The sequence below is a fragment of the Calypte anna genome, chromosome 4 (genome assembly GCF_003957555.1).
Source record: "Calypte anna isolate BGI_N300 chromosome 4, bCalAnn1_v1.p, whole genome shotgun sequence".
Classification (NCBI taxonomy): Eukaryota; Metazoa; Chordata; class Aves; order Apodiformes; family Trochilidae; genus Calypte; species Calypte anna.
Genome location: NC_044247.1, coordinates 16,349,152 through 16,371,588, shown reverse-complemented (window position 1 = coordinate 16,371,588; position 22,437 = coordinate 16,349,152). Strand labels below are relative to the sequence as shown.

The 22,437-nt window shown below is 59.6% G+C and overlaps 2 protein-coding genes across 2 annotated transcripts; one reads left to right on the top strand and one right to left on the bottom strand.

Moving 5' to 3' along the window:
* The first annotated feature begins 1,088 nt into the window (after nucleotides 1-1,088).
* Nucleotides 1,089-4,870, top strand: CCNB3 (cyclin B3). Its single transcript, XM_008500093.2, has 11 exons — nucleotides 1,089-1,206; nucleotides 1,287-1,370; nucleotides 1,551-1,669; nucleotides 2,147-2,228; nucleotides 2,563-2,661; nucleotides 2,750-2,842; nucleotides 3,087-3,224; nucleotides 3,662-3,817; nucleotides 4,084-4,233; nucleotides 4,423-4,553; nucleotides 4,684-4,870. Exons 1-11 carry the CDS (start codon nucleotides 1,114-1,116, stop codon nucleotides 4,754-4,756), a joined length of 1,218 nt encoding a protein of 405 aa, XP_008498315.1. The 5' UTR covers nucleotides 1,089-1,113; the 3' UTR covers nucleotides 4,757-4,870.
* Nucleotides 4,871-5,116: 246 nt separating this feature from the next.
* On the bottom strand, nucleotides 5,117-22,135 carry DGKK (diacylglycerol kinase kappa). Its single transcript, XM_030448910.1, has 29 exons — nucleotides 21,938-22,135; nucleotides 14,924-15,034; nucleotides 14,731-14,811; nucleotides 14,468-14,572; nucleotides 14,127-14,259; nucleotides 13,848-13,954; nucleotides 13,324-13,449; nucleotides 13,086-13,188; nucleotides 11,080-11,242; nucleotides 10,879-10,987; nucleotides 10,616-10,755; nucleotides 10,403-10,484; nucleotides 10,055-10,146; nucleotides 9,724-9,823; nucleotides 9,312-9,552; nucleotides 8,945-9,046; nucleotides 8,751-8,850; nucleotides 8,563-8,670; nucleotides 8,360-8,456; nucleotides 8,183-8,290; nucleotides 7,918-8,031; nucleotides 7,643-7,777; nucleotides 7,384-7,550; nucleotides 7,145-7,262; nucleotides 6,973-7,059; nucleotides 6,749-6,868; nucleotides 6,560-6,671; nucleotides 5,957-6,087; nucleotides 5,117-5,538 (listed from the first exon to the last, which is right to left on the bottom strand). Exons 1-29 carry the CDS (start codon nucleotides 22,133-22,135, stop codon nucleotides 5,464-5,466), a joined length of 3,465 nt encoding a protein of 1,154 aa, XP_030304770.1. The 3' UTR covers nucleotides 5,117-5,463.
* Nucleotides 22,136-22,437: the final 302 nt, after the last annotated feature.

Genomic DNA, 22,437 nt, shown 5'->3' with positions numbered 1-22,437 from the left:
TTCCTCGTTAGCTCCGGCGTTGCCTGAAGTAACGGGGCGATCCGCAACACATCGCTCCGTTAAGCGGCGCTGGGACACGTTAAACCCCTGCCCGCAGCCACTGCCGAGCCCGGGGGCGGCTCCCACACACCCTCAGCCCCACCGCCTCCCAAGGTCGGCCGCCATGACACCTTCCCATCGGCCCCCGCGGCACGCTGTTAAAGGGCTCGGCTCCACCAATCACCGCCCGCCTGGGCCGGAGCGCCCCGCCCCCCTCCGCAGTGCCGCCTTCCTATTGGCCGCCGAGGATGAATTTTAAATCCTGCCGTCCGGCCCCTTAGCAACCGCATCCTTGCCCTCCCGCTGATTGGCCACCTTCTGTCCCCGCCCCTCCCTCTGATTGGGCAGCGCTCGGCCAGTGCTCTCCAGCCGCTGCCGAGCTGCTACTTTCAAAAGCGCCGGGGCCGGGGGCGCAGCGCACCGGGGCGGGTGAGCGGCACCGGGGCGGGTGAGCGGCACCGGGGCGGGTGAGCGGCACCGGGACCCCAACCCCCACATCCCTGAGCCCTGCGGGGGAGGGGGGCTCGCGGCTTGGGTGGGGGGCTGCTGGGTGGGGAGTACTTTGAATGCTTGGACCTTTCGTCCCCCGAGGGTGTCGACCGCTCACCCCCGCCCCGTAAATTCGGTATCACCCTCTCTATAGGCTCTGTATCACCCTATGGGCCTCTTCATCACTGCCCCGGGGAAGGCCAGATCCCTGTCTCGGGGCCTCCCGTTCTCCTGGGGGGCGGGGGTACTCCTGGGCCCCCCGCCGGTGCTTCGGAAGGGGCAGGAGCACGTGCATCCTTCCCCGGTGTGCGGGAGGCTGGGAGCTGCCCTTCCCCTCTCCCAGCAGGGTGCTTGTGGTGGGGTTGCCATGTGCAGCCATGTGCAGCCCCCCGGTCTTTCCCTGCAACCTCCCCTGGGCTGCCTCGGGGAAGCAGTCTGGATTCTGTTCTCGCTGTGCTACCCACAGAGGAAGGACAAGTGTTCAGTAGCTCTGTCCCTGGGCAGTCAGCGTGTCCCTGGGGGTAGGCAGCTGCTAACATCCAGCCTTGCTCTGCTCCTAGCTTGCTGGTAGAGCCAAAGGAGAAGATGCCATTGCCACGCAATGCCAAGATGGTGAGCACCAAGCAGCCCCGAGCAGCCAAGGTGGGCCCTTCTGCAGAGAATGCCAGCCCTGAGAAGGTGAGTCCTGAGCCAGGCAAGGGGTGTGTGGCCCTCCTGGGAGGCAGCTGCCCCCCATCTCCTAACAGCCTCTGTTGCAGGAGGAGAGCTGTCAGGCCAAGAGGTCTCCATCCTCACCCCAAGGTGGGCCCAAGAAGAGGTCGGCGTTTGGGGACATCACCAATGTGAGTGGTTCTGTGGGGACTGGGGCTTTGGAGCTCTCTGTGAGCTCCCCCCATGGGGGTGGGGCTGAGTATCCCCTGCAGCACAGAATGGGGGTCTGCAGTGTCCTGTCAAGGGGAGGAGAGTTCTCCACGTGGGAAACATCTTGCTTCCCTTTGGACACCCCATGCTCACCCAAACAGGCTCACAAGAACCAAGTGTTGGCACAGAAAAAGGAGGCTGTGAAAGTGGCACCACACAAGGCACAGAGGGCCCATGCTGCCCTGGCAGTGGCCAAGAACAATGAGATCAACCTGAAAAAGTGAGTAGCTGGGGAAAACAGGGGACAAGGACTGGGGCAGTGGGCATTCTACAAGGTCAACACCTGAAAACCTGTCCCATGGGGAAGAGCAAGCAGTGGTGGAGCCTTCCTCTGGGCAGTGGAGATCTGGAGCCAGGTGGAGAGAGCACCCAGGAGATAAAATGGCATTAAGTTGTGCCAGAGGAGGTCTAGATGGGGATATTAATGAAAATTTCCTCACCAAAATGGTTATCAAACATTGGAACAGGCTCCCTAGGGAAATGGAGTCTGTGCCTGAAGTTGTTTAGAGGGAGATGGAGATGTGGCATTTGGGAGCATGGTTTAGTGGTGGATTTGACAGTGCTGAGTTTAAAGTTAGACTCTATGATCTTAAAGGTTTTTTTCAGCCCATATTTTAAGGGTGGTTTAGCCCCTTTCTGAAGCAGCCAGGAGATGTGGCCCTCTTCCATCAGTAATTTACACTCTTGTCCTTCTTAGGTCAATGAAGAAAACTTCTCCAAAAGAGGCTCCTGCAGAGCCCAGGCAGGATCCTGTGCCAGAGGAGCCAGTGCCTGTGCAGGTACTGAAGCCTCAGAAGAGCAGGGCAGGGGTCCTGGGCTGCAGCTGGCTCCCAGTCTCTTCCTGAGGATGCTGGTGATGCCAGGGCACCAGGCAGTGCTTTGGACCTCAGAGATATTGGGGCCACAGTATGATGAGAAGCTGGGAAGGGTGTAAACCTTGGCACCTTCTTTCTTCAGAAGAGCTCCTGTGGGAAGGAGCAGGGTGCTGGCTGGAAGGTGTTGGGGGCAGATGGGGAAAGGGATGCAGGGTGCAGCAGCCTTGCCCTGAAAGGGTCACCAGCACATGCAGAACTTGGGGCTTTCCCCTCACCCCTGCCTCCTTTGTCCCCCCAGCTCCCTGCAGTGGAGGACATCGACAAGGGACAGCTGGGAGACCCCTATGCCAACGCAGAGTACGCCAAGGAGATCTTTGAGTACATGAGGGGAAGAGAGGTGGGTGATGCCTGGGGTGGGAAGTGGGCTCCTCTGAGGGTGGTGATGGTGGTGTCTGGAGAGTCCCTGACAGCTGCTTCCTTGGCAGGAGAAATTCATTCTCCCCAACTACATGGAGAACCAGACAGACATCAGTGGGGACATGCGTGCCATCCTGGTGGACTGGATGGTGGATGTGCAGGTACATGGGCACAGGGAGGGGCACAGCTTTCTGCAGAGCAATCCCCACCCTGCCTTTGGGGTGGGACCTCGGTGTCCTTGGTGCAGAGCTGATCTTCTCACTCTGCAGGCTGGGAATGAGCCTGCATCCCTCCCAGCCTGGCTTGTGGAAGCCTCTGACGCTTGTGAGGGAACCTGGGGGACACAGGTGGGTCTAGCTTCTGCCTGACACCCCCTCATGCCCCTCCCTGCCCACATCCTTGCAGGAGAACTTTGAGCTGAACCATGAGACGCTGTACCTGGCTGTGAAGCTGGTGGACCACTACTTGGTGGAGGTGGTGAGCACGAGAGACAAGCTGCAGCTCATTGGCTCCACTGCCATCCTCATTGCCTCCAAATTTGAGGTGACTCCTCATGTGCCATCTTGGGGTGCTGGGGCAGAGGGGGCTGAGCCTCTCTGGTCCTCATGGGTTATTGAAGAGGATCAGAGTCCTGTGATGCCAGGCCACAGCCCTTAGAGTTGCTGGGGCAGCATGCCTGCCATCATGTCACCCTTTCCTATCCCAAGGGCTGTGAGTGCAGTCTTGGTGGGCTGGATCCCATCTCCTGGTGTCACTGGAGACCTGGCTCCCCTCTGCTTTGCAGAGACCACCAAGACACCCGAGTTCACCTTGTGCAATCAAGGTTTGGGGTTATAGCCAGGAGCTGGGGCAGTGTAGACAACACATGAATGTGCTGACAGCCCTCTAGGGGTCTGGCAGGGCAGGAGCCCTTAGGGGGCCTGCAGACTGGTGGGACTTCCTGTGCACTGTGAGGGTGCTGAGCAGTCCTGCCCCAGCAGGAGCGCTGCCCACCCTGCGTGGATGATTTCCTCTACATCTGTGATGATGCCTACAAGCGGGAAGAGCTCATTGCTATGGAGATCAGCATCCTCAACACCCTCAAGTTTGACATCAACATCCCCATCGCATACCAGTTCCTGCGACGCTTTGCCAAGGTGGGCTCTGTGGGTTAGGGGGGAGATGTCAATGTGTCCGCAGGCACCCCCTGTGTGGGCTCCCTGGGGTGGCCGTGGGCATCCCTGGGGCTCCCCTTGGCAGTAAGGAGGGGAGCCAGAAGCCCACCAGGATAGAGGGGTCTGTGGCAGGAAGGGGTGTGGGGTCTGTGTCCCAGGGGCAGTGTACTAGATCTCAAAAAAGGTTGTGTGGGGAGTGAGCAGCATTGCTTGGAAGGCTGAGGCTCTCCCTGCCTGCCTGGCTGCAGTGTGCCCGTGCCACCATGGAGACTCTGACACTGGCCCGCTTCCTCTGCGAGATGACCCTGCAGGAGTATGACTATGCCCGGGAGAGCCCCTCTAAGCTGGCTGCCAGCTGTCTGCTGCTGGCTCTCATCATGAAGAATCTTGGTGGCTGGGTAAGTGCCTGCCCAACCTGCTTTCCCCCCTGTGAGGCACCCCAAAACACACAGTGGGCGTGGGAGTGGATGGACTGGTGTGTGGGGGTGATGCTCTGGGCTGTGCTCAGGTTTGGGGGGGCTGTAGAAGGAAAGTTGATGGCACAGCCATTGCAGAGGATCCAAGTCAGCCCCACTGTCCTTGTACAGACCCCCACGCTGGAGTACTACAGTGGGTACAGCTCCCAGGACCTGCATCCCCTGGTGAAGAGGCTGAATTTCCTGCTCACATACCAGCCCCGTGACAAACTGAAGGCCGTGCGCACCAAGTACTCAAACCGGTGAGCATCACGGGGCTCTGCTCCTCTGGGGAGGGTGGCACCACCAGTTTGCACCCCGGGATGTTGCAGTGAGCCTGAGGGGTGGGGTCAGGGCTGTGGCTGAGCTCTAAGACAATGTGGTTCCTTCCAGGGTTTTCTTTGAGGTTGCCAAAGTCACCCCCATGGACATGCTCAAGCTGGAGGAGATACTGAAGAGCTGCTAGCCCTGTCTCTGTAAATAGCCTGTAAATAGCTTGGTGTTCTCTGGCAGAGGAGCACCATGTACAGAAATAATAGCAATTTCAACTGAAGGGGAAAAAAAAAAAGTACTGTAGAGTTGTTAATAAACTATTGTGTTTCTTATGTGCTGGTGGTGGCTGCTGGGACAGGTAGTGGATGGTGGTGAAGATGATGCTGTGATTCCCCTTTTGTTGGGACAGAACAGGGCGATTTGCACGATGGGGAGTGAGAAGAGTTTAAGGGCAGGAAGCTGAGAGGTGAGTGCTGGAAGAGGTCAGGTCCCCATCACCCTCCCTGAAACATAGACACTACACAAGGAGCAGCAATGAGTATCTTTTCTCCAAATATTTACACAGCTTAAATATACCCACATGGGGAAGAAGGGGGACCTTTGCTTTGGCCCCAGCATGGGCACACATTTGGCAGCCCAAGCTCCTATAGTGACCCTGCTGTGGGCTGGACTGGGGGTCATGCTGCATGGGGCCAGACCTCCACTTTAGTGTTTCCAGCCTCATGGGCTTAGGGAGAAGCAGCAGCTCCAGGGATGCCAAAGGACAAACAGATAAAGAAGCGAGGCAAGCAGGGGGCTTCCACACACAGGGAGCACAGCAGGGACCTTGATCCCATTGCCCAGCCTCTGGTCTACAGGGGCAGCACCAGCACAGGGACCAGGCTACTGCCCCTGGCCAGCCTAGGGTGGGCTGCTGAGCTCCTTAATGGCCTGGAGGATTCTCTTCATGTGGCCCACTTTGGTGATCCCCAGGTCCTGCAGGAAGGGGAGAAGGGACCTGATGTGCTCATAGGGGCCCGCCCTGGGCTGTGGCTGGCATATAAGGTGCAGGACAAGGCTGCTGAGCCCAGCTCCCTGTGCTTGCCCTGCCAGAGCATGGTCCTTCTAAGAAGCCTTCTGTCCTCTGGCAAGCACGTCCCCATGCAGAAGGCAGGGTGTGGTTGATCCTAACTTGGGCAGGCATACAGAGGCTTGCAAGCTGGGGTGGAGGCCAGGGCCACCCCTCTCCCCTGCTTCTACCCCCTGGGCACAAACTAAGCAAGTGGTGCAAGCTCAGTCCTGTGGGGCTGTAGGGCCAGCACCTGCCTTTCCCCTGCCATGAGGGATGGAGGGAGGACACCATGTTCCCCAGGGCCAGGGGTCTCTCACAGGGCACAGGGCGGGGGGGTTGTACCTTCAGGTCTCTCCTCTCCAGCAGGATCAACTCAGAGCCCTGGATGTCATGCCGGACAAAAAATTCTCTGTACTCCCCTAAACCAAGCGCTTCCAGCCAAGCTGCCACCTCCTCGGAGCCCCACTTGTCTGCTAGCAGGGAGGAAAAGCAGAGAGGTGTCCTTGGCCTGTGGAGGCAGCCAGGTGCAGCAGGACAGGCAGCAGGCAGCCAAAGGCAGCAGTGGTGGCAGGCAGCAGACACCATCCCCCCTCTCACCCCAGCAAGGCCCAGGACCTGGGCAGAGCTCCTCCTTTCCTAAGCTTACTTACAGAGCATCTGAGCTTCTCTCCCTCCATCAGGCCCCCAGCCCTGGGGTAGGCACTTACCCAAAGGGCTTTATCAGAGCCCCTTTCTCCCCCTTGTCGTGGTGGTGGCTGGGAGGCTCCATGTGTCCATTAGCAGAAAAACTAAGCTCTAAGGGGCTGTTGGTGGTGACAAAGGTGACATCCCCTGGCAGCCAGGCCATGCCCTGTCCTGCTGCCCAGAACAAAAGCCTGTCGAAAGGGTTAGCACAGGGTGGTCCCTGCCCATGGAGGCCATGCCTGTCTCCCTCCCTGGCATTACCTGGGAGCGTGCTGTTGGTCTTCTGCTTCTGCATCTTGTCCTTGTCCTTCCTGGGCTTGGGAATGTTGAGGCGAAGCTTGAAGCTGCCCTTGTTGGCACCACCAGTGCTTTCCTGCAAGAAACCAGGTTCAGCGTGCCCTCCTGGGGGCCACCCGGTGGGCTATGCCCCCCAGCTCCTTCTGAGCCCACCTCCTCAGTGGGGTGGGCAATGGGTCCCAGCCAGTGGATGTCCAGCAGCCTCTGCAGCTCCTGGCCCAGCAGGCTCAGGGGGCCGTGCAGTGTCTCCTCCTCCTCCTGCAGCGAGTCTGGCTGTGGGGAACAGGGACATTCCCAGCCCTCCTGACAAACCCAGAGGTGCTGGCTGAGGGCACAGGTCCCTCTGCTGCATGCAATCTGGCCCCCTACTCACTCACCACCTTCCCTTCCAGGAACGACCTGGTCTCTGTGTACAGCTCCTTGATGCTCAGCACCACCTCGACAGCTGCATTCCTGCTGAGAAACTGGGGAGCATGGTGGAGAGGTGACCCCTCTTGAGTGGCAAAGCCCTGGGTGGTGGGTAAAGGTTGCCTTGCACTCCCATCTCACCTCTGAGGTGCCAGTAGGTTTGTTGGAGAGGGCTTCGCTCAGTGCCAGGGAGCTGGTGTTGACAGCGTGTGCCAGCTCCTGCTCCACAGCTTTGTGAGCCTTGGCTGTCTCATGGATCCTGCAGGAGAGACTGGAGCTGCTGGGCTGGACTGAAGCACAGGACTGAAAGGCCCCTTTAGCTCCACGTGGCCACAACACATCCTCCTGTGCCCACCCTGTTCCCCGTCCTGTGGCCTGACCTGGCAATGAGGGTCTCTGCAGCCCGGGAGGCCTGCTGCAAGAGGCTGCTCTCCTCCTCTGTCAGGTACTCCATGGACTGCTGGGAGCTGAGCCGAGGCCGGACAGCTGCTCGGTAGCTCTCCCCCTTCTGCTTGTCCTCCCAGGACTTGAGGGTGCTTTCAAATGCCTGTAGGGGATGGAGATGCCCCCCCCGCAGGCTGTCACACCTCCCTGTGCCCTGGCATGGCCCCACCATGCAGGCCACACCACCAAGCTCACCCGGTCCCTCGTCAGCATCTGGGCTCGGTTCTTGTGCTGGATCTTGATGACACCGGGTGGCTGGATCCAGGCTTCTCCATCCACCTGCACAGGGACACCCTCATCCCCACGGATGGTGATCTTCACCACACGACACTGTGGGTTGAACAGCCTGGGGTTGGCATCATGCTGGCACTACACCACCACCTTTGTGCTGGTGCCAGCCAGGAGCCCCGATGACCTGCCCCAAAAGCTTTGTGACACCATGCAGGGTCCTGCAGGTCTCTTGCCCCTACCTGTGCGATGCGATGGTGCTGGAGATTGATGACCCGTGACACGGCCATCTGGATGCTGCCAAAGACAGCCACCACCTCCAGCTTTTTGTCATCAAAGGATGGAGCCCCGAAGTTCTGTAGAGGACCAGTACAAGTGAGACTCTCCCCAAATCAAGGTCATTTTGGGACCCAGCTTTTCTCCTCTGTGTGCCCAAGGCAGGGACACCCCCCAGGTTCCCTGGGATCAGGGGAAGGACGCTGTGCCCCCAACAGCACTGGCACTCACATTATCCTCCTTGGTGCCTCCCCAGAAGTTGATGCCCCCAGCATAGCTGGGGATGTTGAGGACAGCAATGCCCTGCAGGCTGGGCAGTGAGATGGGCACCCCGTCACACTGCAAGAGAGTTGAGAGAGGAGGTATTGCCATCCCACCACCCCATCCCTGTCCCTCCTGGCCCCATACCTCCAGCTGCACCCGCTGCTCCAGGTTCTTGTATGTGCGCTGCAGGAGCTCCTTGGTGCCCAGCACCCCGTACCACATCATGTTCTTGGTGCGGCTGCTGCAGGGCAAAGTGGGACAGGTGAGAGGGGCTGTGCCCACCCAACCACCTCCCCTCGACTGCTGCAGGCAGATTTCCTAGGGAAATCTAGAGGGGTCCATCCAACCTGCACTTCTTGGGGTGCTCATCCCGTTTGTTGTTGAATTCCAGGGAGATCTTTGCATCCAGGCCAATGCCAAAGTAATTATTCATGACACATTTCTCTGAGAAGTGGCTGAAAGCAGCAGAGAGGGCAGATGAGTTGGAGGCAGCTCAGCAACGGTGGGCCTGGGGCAGGCAGGACCCCAGACTCACAGGGTGCAGGGGTCTTCAGGGAACTGCAAGCTGCCAAAAGTGTCTGGCCGGTCCAGGATGATGGAGGAAGATGCAGAGGTCACCGTCTCCCGGCGGAAACCTGGCCAGGAGGAAGCAGAGGCAGCTGCCAAACTGCCTCTTACCCTGAGCCCACCCCAGGATCCCTCAAGCCCTGTGCCCCACTGGCATCTTACTGAGCCTCTCCTCCTCCTTGCTGAGCTCCTCTGAGCTGTCCTTCTTGATGGGGACCATGGTCCCCTGGTAGGCTTGAGTCTGCTTGTTCTGTTCATCCACAGCTGGATGCAAAGAGGGGTATGAGCACAGCCCCACAGCTTTGTGCCCCTCCCCCAGGTCTGCCCTGTGGTATCAGCCCAGGCAGAGCCCAGGGTGACACCTCTGCCATGCACTAGGGACCCTCCTCGGAGCAAGGCTGATACTGCCCTGCTGCCACCCCAAGGATTCATATGGGCAAACCAAGACATAGGTCCAGCACCAACCTTTGTTGGGTCCACAGCCCATGCCAGGCTGCTGCAGTGCCACCTGAGCTGACAGCTCCCTCACCTTTCTCTGTCTGCTCGATGATTTGCCGCAGGGCTTTCTTCAGGCTGTTTGCCCGCAGCATGAGCTGCTCCTTTGATTTGAAGATGCGAGGCACAGGACTGGGATTGAAGCTGTCACCTTTCTCCTGGTCCTTGGTGTCTGCAGGGGTGGACTGTGCCATTCCCTCAGGGACCACAATGGCCTGAGCCTCTTCGTTCAGCTCCCGCACCAGGGAGTCCAGTTTCTCGTTCAGCATGGCGCACTGTGGGGCACCCACCAGGCTCAGCATCCTGGGACAAGCTGCCTAGTGCCAGTTCTGGGTGCTTCCCTGGGCACCCTGAACTCAGCACACCCCAGTGCAAATACAGCAAGGACATGATCCACCAGGGCCGACCCCCAGCAGACCCCAGCCCTACAGCTACCTGCAACCCACCTTCCGTGCCATGAGCTCAGCCTCCTGCTTGTTCTCCGTTGCCCTCTTGTAAGCCCGGCCAACTTCGGCCACAAAGTCATTGACAGTGCCACAGAGGAACCTTCCAAGGAAAGGAGAAGGTGACTGAGAAGGGACTCAGCACAGCCCCTCAGGCACAGACCCAGCCCAGGGACTGTGGGGGATAATGCCTTCCTGAACCCCAGGGGCAGTGCTATCAGCTGCTGGTGTCCATACAGGGGACAGCCTGGCACAGTGGGCCCAGCACCCCTGGGGACATGTCCTGAGCCCATCAGAGGGGCTCCAGCACACCCATCTACAGCCCACTCCTTACTTTGCAGAGGAGATCACCACCGAGTGCTTGTCTGACTCCAGGATCTTGGCCAGGTGGAAGGCAACAGAGTCAGCGTAGTGGGAGATCTGGGCCTGGGGGTCAGAGGAGGACAGCTGGAGCCAGCTCCACCTCACCCCGATGCCTCCTCCCAAGTGCTGGTGCTGGGCTGCCAGACTCATTTCACCACACACAGAGGCTGCCAGACCCCTCGTAGCCTCAGTCTCCTGGGACCCCCAGCATGACCTGTCTCTGTGTGATCCTCCCCCACATCAGCTGATGAGGTGATTGGGGACCTGCCCCCCAGTCTGCCTTCCCCATCTCATGTTCTCTGTCCCCAGGAGTGCCCACCTGGATGTTGAAGTCCCCATTCTCCTCCTCCTTCAGGACTGGGGGGGACGGTTTGGGGGCCTCATAGGTCAGTACGCTCCACCTGCCAAGCAGAGACCACGGCTGCCTACCACCTCCTGGCACAGGGACATGTGGGAAGGGGACAAGGACAGTCTGCCTGAGGTGCTGAGGCCAGGGGAAAGCAGAGAGACACGTGCCCCAGGTTATGCTCACCGGTCCAGCATCTTGGTGGTGGCCCTTTCCAGCTTCTCCAGGATCTGCAGCAGCTGTGTGTCATCATCACACAGGCTGCCCCAGCCCAGCACCCGTGCCAGGTCATTGCCGGTCCCCAGGGGCAGGACACCCAGCTGGCACTGCACGTGGGGGACAAGGGGCTCAGAGCAGCTCCCGAGGCACCCACAACACTCCAACCCAGTCATGCCCGGGGGGGCTGCCAGCTGGGGTGGCCATGCTGGGCATCGGGCACCCCCGCTCACCTGCTTGTGGAGGCCAAGGGCATCAATCTCGGAGAGCACCCATCCCACGCTGCCATCCCCCCCGCACACCAGGATCCGGAAGGTGGAGAACTTCTGGAAGAGGCGCAGCCTGGAGGGGACAGGAGATAGGGGCGAGGGCTGTGCCAGGTGCTCACCAGGACCCCCCTGGGGCCACCCCAAAGCTGCCAATCTGACACCTACCCCAGGTGTGGGCCCCCATTCATGAGGTCGAAGACCTGGGCTGGGTTGAGGAACTGCTTGAACTTGCGCAGAAACTTGACACCCTGGTTGTCCCCACTCTTGGAGTTGACAAAGGCGAGGAGAGGGCTGGAGCAGGTTGAGGGGCAAGTGGCCTTCCAGAAACCTGCAGCAAGCCCAAGTGCGTGAGCCTCAGCCCTGTTCCCAGCCCTCAGGAACACTAGTGGAGACATCTTAGGAGAGCAGAAGCCGTGTGGACACCAAATTGTGCTATGCCTGACCTGCAGGTTGCAGGGGACCAGCAGGAGGGACAGTGAGCTGCTTGCTCTGGGCATAGTGAGGGATGAAGGAAAGGGAAGAGATGGCAGTGAGGATGGGAATGGAGTGGGATGAGGATAGGGATGGACAAGGCTGGTGCTAGAGCACATCCAAGTTAGGTCCCTGCTCCATCACTGCCTCTGAAGACACAGAGTGTGTCACAGAGCTGACTTGTGTCTTGCCACTCCAAAAGGGGCAGCAGCAGCAGGCACACAGCAGGACCACTCCCCACTGTGCCAACAGCCCAGATAGGACCTAGCCAGGAAAGCCACAAGAGAACAGGGCACAGTCTGGTGTGCCCACAGGGGACCAATGGGAGCCCCAGAGGGGTGCAGTGTCACCCCCAGCTCTGGCAAGACGGGGACAAATGATGCAGGAGCTTTGGGAGGCCTCAGGAGGCCTGGCAGCCATCACTGTGCTTTTAGAGAAATGGGATGGGGAATGAAATGTGCCTGAGGCAGAGGAGGATCAATAGCTGGCCCGAAGCCCACACCCATCTTGGGCACTTCTTGGCCATCCCAGGCCAGGGGCCGGTGTGGGCTGGCTCCTTCCCTTGGCAGAGCCAGCAATGTTGCGGCAGGGAAAGCACCAGCACTGGAGACCTTGTGGGGTGTGACCAGGAGCCCCAGTGTCCCCACCACACATGGAGCAGTGCAGCTATGCCCAGCATAGGCATAGCTGGGTCTCCATCCCAAGCTGGCGAGCAGAGCCGATCAGCAAAGCAAAGCAAAGCAAAGCAAAGCACGGGGACTGCTGAGTCAGAGTGTGGGCTGTGCCGAGCAGCCCGCTGCCAACCACCCCTGGAGGGGGACAGGGCACCAGCAGCCAAGGCCTTGCCAAGGCTTCCCATGGCAGCAGTGCCTCGTTGGGCTCAGCAGAGGCCACAGTTGCCATCACCACAGCCACACCGGCCTCGACTGACCGGGTCACTGTGAGAGGCACGGGGCAGAGATGTGACCGGGGACCCAGACGTGAGAGGCTGCAGCCGGAGGAGAAGCCGCGTGATGGTTACCCTGACAGCATCCTGATGAGTAATGAGAGGCAGATGAGCCACCGGCTGAGCTGAGCAGAGAAAATCATTAAAGAACAAGGAAAGAAATATCCGGGGGAGAAGAACAGATTTTGCTCAGTGGAGGCCAGCTGGGCCCCTCCAGAGAGAGTGAAGGAGATGGCAGGAAGGGGGGGGATGTCCCCTGGGATGCACATTACTCCTCTCCCCAGCATCCCACAACCACCTGTTCTGGCACCCAGCAATACCAAAGAAACAGCTGAGGTTCAGACACTGAGAAGAAACCCAAGCAAGGGCCTCATCCTACCCTGAAAAGTGCTGAACCATTGGGGTACAACCCTACCTGGGGGCTCAGGGCTGCTGCTTCTGACTCCAGCGTGGGGGGACAATGACCAGGACCATCACAAGAGACAGCCTGGCAGGAGTGACTGAAGCCACACATGGGGAAGAAGTGCCATCCCAAAGCATGGCACCGCCATGGCCAAGGGGCAGAGTGCAAGGCAACAAGCACCAAAGGTGCACCAGGGATCTTGATCCTGGAGCCTACTGATGGTGGTGTTCCTGATGTCACACAGGAAAGCAGGCACAGTGCCACAAACCAAAGCTTGCAGAGCTCAGGGCCCTGTTCCACACAACCTGTCCCTTCCTCCCACACCCCAGCCCTGTCCCCTCCACAAGTCACCATCAGAATCAATGCTGTTCAAGGCTGTTGGTGGGATGATGGACACTTTGTACTGGCCCAGGGGGCACCTCTTGCCAAAGAGCTCTTTGCAGGCGCTGTGAACCTGGGGACACATGCATAAGCAAAGCTGGAGGAAACAGCACCAAGGTCCCCAGCCTCAGTTTCCCCAGTGATGCACCCAGGAGGGGCAGCACTGTCTGTGCCATGGTGAGGGGGACAGGGATGGATGCATCCTTACGATGGCCTTGCACCAGAGACACCGCCAGTCCTGCAGCCTCCGGACGCTGCCGCAGGTCCGGTCACAGACAGCACAGCGCGCGCTGACGGGCAGGTTACCTTCCAGCCACTGGTGGGGCATGGCCACCTGCAGGGAGGGGCAGTGGAAATGGGCTCAACACAGGCCACCACCTTCCCCAGGCATCGTGGAAGAGGTGGGCAGGGGTTGATGCCCCACAGCAGGCCAAGCCCCAGAGCCCTCCCATGCCCTCTTGTCCCTGTCTGCCTGGGCCCGTGAAGCCGCCAGTGCTCAGGGCAGGTCAGGGATGTCCCCAGAAAACGTTTGTGGTGGCCCCGCTTGGAGAGCAATAAGGGATCCTGATGCCAGGTGACAGGAGTGATGTCCCCAGGCCATGTCCCCACAAAGACAAGACCAGAGGCCACAGTGCAGGGGACAGCTGGGTGCCTGTTCCTGATTTGGGCACAAGGCCAGCACTGGTGGTTGCTCTGTCCTGATAGGGTTCCCACGGGGACTTTCCTGCTTACCCCATCCTCGTCCTCGATGATATCAGTGCCAATGGAGGCCAGGGTGGTCCACTTGCAGTTGTTGGTGGCCCTCACAGCGCAGCGCTTGTGTGCCTTGAATTTGCACACTGTGCATGGGGGAGGAGAAGGTGAAGAGTCCCCACAGAAGGCACAGCCCTGGTCCTCAGCCCCTCCACGGCTGGTGACACTGCTGTTCCCGGTGGGCAACACCACGCACCCCTCCTGCTCCAGGCCAGGTCCCCAGCCCCATACCACCCGCAGGGGGACGCGGGCACTGACCTTCACAGGAGAGGCCGTGAGAGGTGACCCCCGGCAAGGCTTCACGGCACACGTTGCAGAACGTGGGGCGGGCGTGGGAGCAGGCGTACCAGTTGTGCATGCCCGAGAAATGCTCCATGTTGAACTGTGTGGCCTGCTGAAGGCACAGCCCTGCCCCATCAGTCCCCTGGTACCCCCAGCTGGCCCTCCCTCCCCCTTACCCCCCTGAATCCTCCCAGCCCCACTCCTGGCTCCTGTTCCACCTCCCCATGGGGCTGTGCCAAAGGCAGCAACTCCCCTCTGGCAGCCAAAGCCACCACTAGCTCCTGAGGGGCACCCCCTCACCAGCACTCCCACATCACCTCATGGATCTCCCACTTCTGGACAGATTTCAGGGCACCAATCCAGTCCTCCATCTCCTTCCGATTCTCCGCACATAGAATGAGCTTCCGAAAAGGCGTGATCACCTGCAACAGCCACTGTCCCCATGTCCCCTTGCGAGGCCACCCCATGGCCAGCAGCCCCCAGCAAACCCTGGCACACAGCCACCAGTGCCACCTTCAGCAGCACAAGGCCACGCTGCCACGTCCCCACAGCTCTGTGGGGAGGGAGTCTGGTTCCTCACCGTGAAGCTGTTGTTGATGTTCTTGGTGCTGGTCTCAGCCACGCTGGCATCAGACAGGTCCACCTCATCAAAGATCAGGGACTGTGAAGGAGAAACCAGAGACCCAGTCCACCAGAGAGGATTTTGGGCTCCTCCCCAGGCTTAAAGGCCCAAGACCCCTCAGCTGGGCATGCTGAAAGCCCCAACAGTCTACCTTGGCATCCTTGGCATAATAGAGCGTCCTGCCCCGCAGTTTGAAGTATCTCCTCTTCCACCTCTGGAATGAGCTTGTCTGTTTCAGCAACAGCCCCTCCTTCACACTCTTCTGCAGAGACCACAGGACCATGAGTTCCAGCAACCCCTAGGACTCCCAAAACCATCCTCCGTCTCTCCAGTGATGCTGGTCCCTGGATCCCCAGGAGCTAAGTGATGCCCAGAGAACAGGCAGGACACTCTGGGGTTCACCCTGTGTTGGATGTATTCAGGTAAATGATGCCCACCGCCCGCCACACCCTGGGCAGTGGGCGTTTGATGGGATTGGAGGATGCTCGAGTTGGAGGTCTCCAGCAGCTACCTCCAGTGACTTCCTCACCATCCCTGGAGCAGCGCCCAGGAGAGCTGCAACCTGCTGCAGCTCCCGGGAGCCAAGAGCAGAGCTGGTGCCAGGAGAGTTCCCTTGGAGGAGACACCGATGGCCCAGAGCCACCAGGACTGCACCTTGGAGGTGGCACTGACCAGGCACTTCAGCCTCAGACTCTTTGCTAGGCTGGGGACCAAAGGGCTTGGGGGTATGGCAGCCCTGCCTCACACCCACAGGCCTCATGAGGGGACAACCAGAGGCCAAGGGACACCCGTGGCAGGCAGAGCATCCCCCTGCACATCCCTGCACCCTGGACGTGTCCTCTGCCCTCCCAGATCCTCAGCACCTGCCAATGTTTACCCTCCGCACCGTGATGTTTACAAGTCTCAATTAATTAGTGTTTGCAACACAGCCATGAGCCTGTGCTGAGCAGGGTGGCAGAGATGCTCTGGCACTGCCTAATCTTTGACTGTATCTTCTTTAAACAACACCAGCAGCCCCATTCAGCTGCTCCTCTGCAATTAGCCACAACAGTGGTCGTATCAGAACTCAGTGCATGACGACAAGGCACATTTAACACATTTACCAACAAATTAGCACCGAGGGCACCATGAGACAAGGATGGCTCCAGGGGTCCTCACTCCTGATAAGAGTTGGCACCCAGGTCCCATGGCTCCAAATGAGATGGCCAGAGTACCAGGAGTGGCATAAGCCTGCAAGGTCACAAAGAAACCCAGTGGCTCAGTGGTTTGGACCCTTGCTTTTGGCACTTGGGAAGAGAGGGTACTTGGAAGGCAGCTGATGGCCACGGCCACCAGCAGACCCAGCCACACAGTAGGAAGCTGTGCTGCAGCGGGCACCCTTGAGGAAGCCCATCATTTCCCTTCTCAGACAGGAAAGGGGTGGGAAGGGCAAAGACTGAAACTTGGGGTGACCAGGTGGGACATGCTGAGGTGGCATCGACCCTGCCATGCCACCTTCCTTGCAGCCCCAGCCAGGGCTCCAGGACCACCACAACACAATCTACTATAGTAAGTGGTTCTGAGGTATCCTATAGCTCCCAGGAGCAGGAGCTGCACACCCACAGCACAGGGCAGTAGCTGCCTATGTCCATAGCAATGTGCAACCTGGCTGGCCACCAGCCTGGGAGGTTCACCCCCACCTAGAGTCCTGGACAAGCAGGGCAGGAAAGTGAAGGCAAACACAAAACCACCCTAGGTCTGCTGAGAAACTGCCACCTCCAACTCAGTCAGAGCTGGCAGAGGGCAAGCAGCACCAGGACCTCAGAGGGGACACAGCTAAAAATAGCCCCAGGAGGATGGCTCACCATCAGCCATTGTGCCCACCAGCACCGAGCTTGTCCCCCAGAGGCCATTGCACCACAGGCTGTCCACGTCCAGCACTGGCAAAGGGTCTTGAAGTGTGGGCCAGGGGAGCTTGCCTCCCTCCGGCACAGTTTTCCAGCAGGGCTTCTTCCCAGACAGGGTGCACTCCAAAATGCCAGGTCTTCCCTCAGCCCTAAGGTAGAGCCCCAGGATGCTGCCTGGAACCTCCACCCTGTTCTCCCAGCTCTTCCATCCGTAGTAAGAGCCCATAGTGCATCCAGGTTTTACCATGATTTGGGCAAGAGAGTTTTCCTGCTGGGATAAGCTTGAACAGTGAAGGAGCTGCTGGAGAGGAGCAGGAAGGCTAGGTTACTCAGGAATGCCAGTATACATGGCTGGTGGGCACCACACTGGCTCCTCATGACATACAGCCCTATGGCCTTCCTGATGGGATCTGCTTGGCCCTCTGGCAGCACGATGCCTCACCCAGGGAGGAAGAAAGGGGACTGAACACCCACCAATGCACCCACCTGCATTGCACCAGCACCATTCTGGGCAGCCACCCTCCTCCAAACACCACAGCCCACCAGGCACATGCTGGGATCTGGTTGGGTCAGAGCTCATCCCCATCCCAAGCTGGTGGGCACCAGGATGGCAGGGAAGAGCTGACAGCCCTGCAGAGAGCACAGCCACGAGGCTGCCAGTGCTGCTGCATCTGCTGGGCACTCTGCGGGCTGGAGTCCATTGGAAACCTTATCAGGTGCTCTTATATGGTAGAGCTCTTCTGGGACCAAGCATATGGGGGGCTCAGTGCCTGGGGGCGCCATGGACCCACAGGCTCAACAGAATCTGTGGTCTCCAAGGACATATCCTGCTATCACTGCAGGACCCCAGATCCCCCGTCCTAGTGCTGGGGGGATCCTTGAAAGGAGATTATTGCACTAGTCCTGACATGTCAGTATGCATGAGGTGCAGCTCAGGCCACTGAAAAGTGACAGAGGATTAACAGGGAGAAGAGGAATGAGGGAAGGAGCCCCCAGAAGAAGGGTGATCCCCCCCCTACACCTCATTCTCCAGCAGTCACAGCCTTCAGATGTTTTTTAGATAGGATCTCGTGCTTCCCTACCTACAGCCAGATCAGTCACCAAGCATCCCGCCGGCAGGCACCATATGCCAATCTCCCTGCCCCTCCAGACCAGCCACTGTCGCAGCTCTCCCACTCTGCCCCACCGCGGACAGGCGAGAGAAGCACTTGCATAATGGAAAAAGTGAGCGGGAAGAGGGCAGAAAGTCTGAGAAACCTCACAAACATCCTGCTGGTGACGCTGGGGCTATCTACACCCCAGGCACTGGCTCGGTGAGCCCTGCTTAACGAAAGAAAGCCCGGCCTCCTCCCCTGTCCTGCTGCTGCCTCCTCAGCAGGGACTGTCCCTGACAGCCTCAGCTTCCTCTCCAGGCTGCCCCAGCACTCCCCAAACAAGAGATGCTCCTGTCCCTCACCAACATCAAGCCAGGACAAAGCACTGCCCGGGAGCCACCCTCCTGCTTCTGGAAGGAGGTTTCCAGGCCTTGCCCTAGGGACCCTACTTTGTTTTACTTTTCATTTGTTCAGGGTTTGGCACTTGACAGGCAGCCCTTCCTGCAGCCCCACCAGCCCTCCCACAGCTGCCCCAACACTCCTACACCCACAGGCACCACTGGCCCCATCCCTGGGGCACCCCAAGCCTGCGGATTCCTTCAGCAAGGACCCAGGAGCATTCATACCTCAGGGTACAACTAACCCCACTGATTTCTCCCTGGGAGGATGATGGAGGGTCTCCCAGCAACAGGAATTTGGGAATACGACTCTCCTTTCTAAATGGCAGACAAGCCATGTCCTTGCCCACTGTGGCTGTGCCCATCGTGCCCACCCCATGGACAATGCTCCTATCTCCCCCTTCGACACCTGCAGCCCCTTGGCTCTGCTGCAAGCACCCCGGGTCCAGTCACTCGCTGCAGCTCCTTGCATCTGGAGTAGAAGGGAAGAGAGCTGATGGATTGCTGCCTGCCTCTGCTCAGCTGCCAGAAGAGCCCGTGCCGAGGCAGCGCTGGGAGCTGAGCGCCCGGCCCACGCAGGCAAGATGTGCCCCCCCTAACCCTGTTTGCCAGCCCCTCAAATGTCTTGATGCGCCCCAAAGCTGGCAACTCCTCCTTCCCCATCACCCCTTCCCTCCGTGCCCAGCCCCACGGGCATCAGTGCCCGGGAACAGCACGGCACCCCACTTTGCCCTTCCACTTCCGAAACCTGCTGCAGGCAACCAACAGCCACTAGCCGCGGTGAGGAGGAGGAGGAGGAGGGGGCAGCAGCAAGCTCCCATCCATCCTGGGGCCATTCAGCCCGGCAGGGGCACCTGTGCCTGGCAGCTGTCATTGTCACCGAGCACAATAGCCTCTCCGCCTCCGAACCGAAGCGGCACAAAGCGCCCCACGGGACGCCCCAGCAATTACAGCCTGGAGAAAGCCCAAACTGGGGGTGTGGGGTGTGGACTGAGGAGATGTGATTGATGGGGAGGTTTGAGGAGGGGATGGCAGAACGGGCAACTTGGGGAGCTGGGGGGGGGGAGGGAGGAGATGTGCTGGGAAAAGGGAGCAGCGATCAGTGTGAGAGAGCAGTGGGGTGGGGGTCCCAGCCCATCCCCAACAGAGCAGGCTCCTATAGACCCCCTCCAGCACCTCAGCCAACACCAACAGCCAGAAAATAGGCCAGACCACTCCTCTCCCTCCCCCCACTAACCAGGTTCTCTCTCAGGAGCTGCAGTCCTGGCACTAGACTCTCCCTCACTCATTAACTGTGTGCTAATTACATACCTTCCCCAGTCTCTGGGGTGCAAGTAATGGTTCCCCCCATCCCAGCCCTGCATGGGTGCACAAGCGTGTGGAAGCAGCTCAGAAAGGTGCCTGTCACTGCCCACCCCTCCGGCTGCAGCTGTGGCCACGGGCAGAGGGTCGGGCAGCACGTGTAAGCCACAGCTGAGAGCCAGGGACAGCCCGACCTGAGCAGCAGAACCCCCAAATCCTCATCTCTATAGGGAAGAAAGGAGCCCATCTGGCGAGGAGCCAGGCTGGTAAACGTGATCCTGCCCGCCTGAACCAAAGCAAAGGGATCCTCGGGGAAAACCCTGAACCCCGACACTGAAAACACTTATGTTTTTAAGGAGGGGGATGCACGCACGGCTTGCTCTCAAGCCCCATCCAGCACCAACCCTGCCCTCCCTCCTCCCCTCTCCCAGCTCCTGAGCCATTAACTCAGCCGCTTCCTTTCCTCCACCCCATCCATCACGCCGCCCGCCTGCCCGGCACGCTGCGCGGCATCACCTCCCGCATGGCTAATTGCCGACGCCGGGCAAGATGCAGGCAGGGACAGGCAGCTCAGCCTCTCCCCACGCCGCAGCCTGTCAGCCGTCAGTCCGGACCTGCTGCTACCACGGAGGATCTTCAGCACCAGGACTGGGGGCTCGGGACGTGCTCGTGTCCCTGCGCTGCTGCTGCTGCAGGACACGGGCACAGCCCGACCACCCGCCCTTTTCTCTCGGCTTTCCTGGCACTGACTACTCCCTGCAATAATCCCTGTCCTCCACAGCACGGCAATCCTCTCCAGCACGGCAAACGCTGCGTGGCAAACTCCAGCAGCTACTGCTGCCCCTCCGGGAGGGTACTGAGGACTCAAACACGGCGCTGAGCATCCCCAGGACCCTGCACATCTGCCTGGGTTCCCACCGTGTTCCCCCGTCCCCCCCCCTCAGCACTCGGCACAGCCCACAGCACCTGCCAGGTCGGGGTGTGCAAAGGTGTCACCCTGCTCCAAAGGAGGGGAAACTGAGGCATGTTCCTTGAGCATCCAGGGGGATTCGTCAAGAGTCCCCCGCACCATTTGTCCCAGAAATGTCTCCTGCCAAGTGGGGAAACCCTGGGTGCTGGGTTGACTCCCACATCCCTGGGCAAACACCCTTTAAGCCCCTTGTGCCCCCCACTGCACCAGGCTTGGCACAACAGCCAGGCCAGCGAGAGGGGAGCTCACCCCTGCCCCGTGCTGTCACCAGACCCCACTCACCGCCTGGTCCTGAGAGCACCCAGCACCAGAGCCTGCTCCACAGATGCATCCTCCCCTGCAGCGTTTTCTCAGCTGCCTACCTTCCCCGGTGCCACCAAACCCACACCGAGGGGCAGCTGGGGCTGTAATCTGGCTACAGGGGGAGTTCTGGCATGGCAGCAGGGCGAAGGACCCCCCCCTGCATGCAGCCCCCGTGGGCCCCCCGGCTCTGCAGGCACCACCTTGACTCACACCACCGCCTCCTTCCCACAGCCTGGAGGTGGATGCACAGGGACCGCTCACTAGCACGTCATGCAGAGCATCCTCCGTGCCTCGTGCCTGGACCCCCCTTCCCAAAACGTCCCTTAAAATACCTCCTCCTCTTCCTGCTTCCTACCTGGCCATGCAGCCCAGGTTATTTCTCCTTGCATTTCAGGCAGGAGCTGCCTGGCCATTTCACCATGTTTCCCCTCCCTGGACATCTATGGCCACCCACTCCCATTTGGTCAGAAGGTGCAGCACCTCATGTACTTGTAGGTCCTACCAAAATAGCTTCCTGTGAACAGGCTGCACACACACACACAAGCTTCCCTCATGCCGACAGCCAAGAGGCAAGAGTGTCAGACCCAGCATCAAAAGTGTCCCCATCCTCTCAGCAAGCCACCCCGGGGGACTGGATGTAGGCAAAACTGCAGGAGCGGGGCCTGCAGCGGAGGTGGCCCAGCCAGATTAATCTGGGGTGCAGGGAAAGATGCTGGCTCCATTTTGCCACCCACCAGTCCCCACACACACATTGGGGTGCAGGATCCCAGGAGCCTACAGCACCACGATCACCCTAAATTTCACTCCCTCAGCAGCTGTAGGGCAGACCCTTCCCAAAAGAACCTCCTTACCCTAAAGGCAGGTGGAGCAAAACTCCAGGGACACAAACATGGAATGAATGAAGATGGTTGAGGATGGCAGAGCCAGGAATGGGAGAGATTCTATCCCCAGAGAGTGGGGTAAAATCAGTGCTCTACAGCCCCACAGGACCAGTGCTGACTGCCACTGTGGAGTCTGCACGCTTTCCATGTGGCTTGCTGTAGGGCACAGGGGCCCAAACCCCTCCTGGCACTGCCCCAGGGACTGGCTGGACTGGGTCCACAAGTGCCTGGCACTGAGTTCCATCCTGATTGGGCAATGCCCCTGTCCCTGTTCTCAGCCGGGACCCCGCCTGCCAGCCAGCCCCTCACCCTGGTCCTCTGTGCCCCTGACCTTGCTCCTCATCTGCCCCGAGGTGGACACCTTCCTGATGAGCTTGTGGGAACTGTCCTCCTGCTCGCCCTCGCTGTCCGACGACTCCTCACCACACGCCTCAGGCGAGATGGGTGCCAGCTTGTCCGAGTCCAGGGATGACACCGATTCCCGGGTCTTCCTCAGGAACAGGTCCCCGGGCACCAGCTTCTCAGCCATCTTCCCACCCAGCTTGGTTCAGGGTTCCACCGCCTCCTGTGAGTGCCCTGGAAGGACAAGGACGCACAGGCGTGGAGGAAGAGCCTAGAAAGGTGGTGCGCGGCTCTTGTCTCTCTATGGCTTGGCCAGCTGGGAGGTGCAATCCTGGAAATCAGGGCAGACGGTGCTTTCTCGGCCAGAGACTCCACTCAAGGTGTCTTCCTTGCAGGCAAAGTTTTCCCTCTTTGCGTTTTTTCGGTGTCCCAACTCTTCCTCACCCTGCCTAGCATCCCAGCGCCGTCCCTCAGTATCCCGTGGGAGGC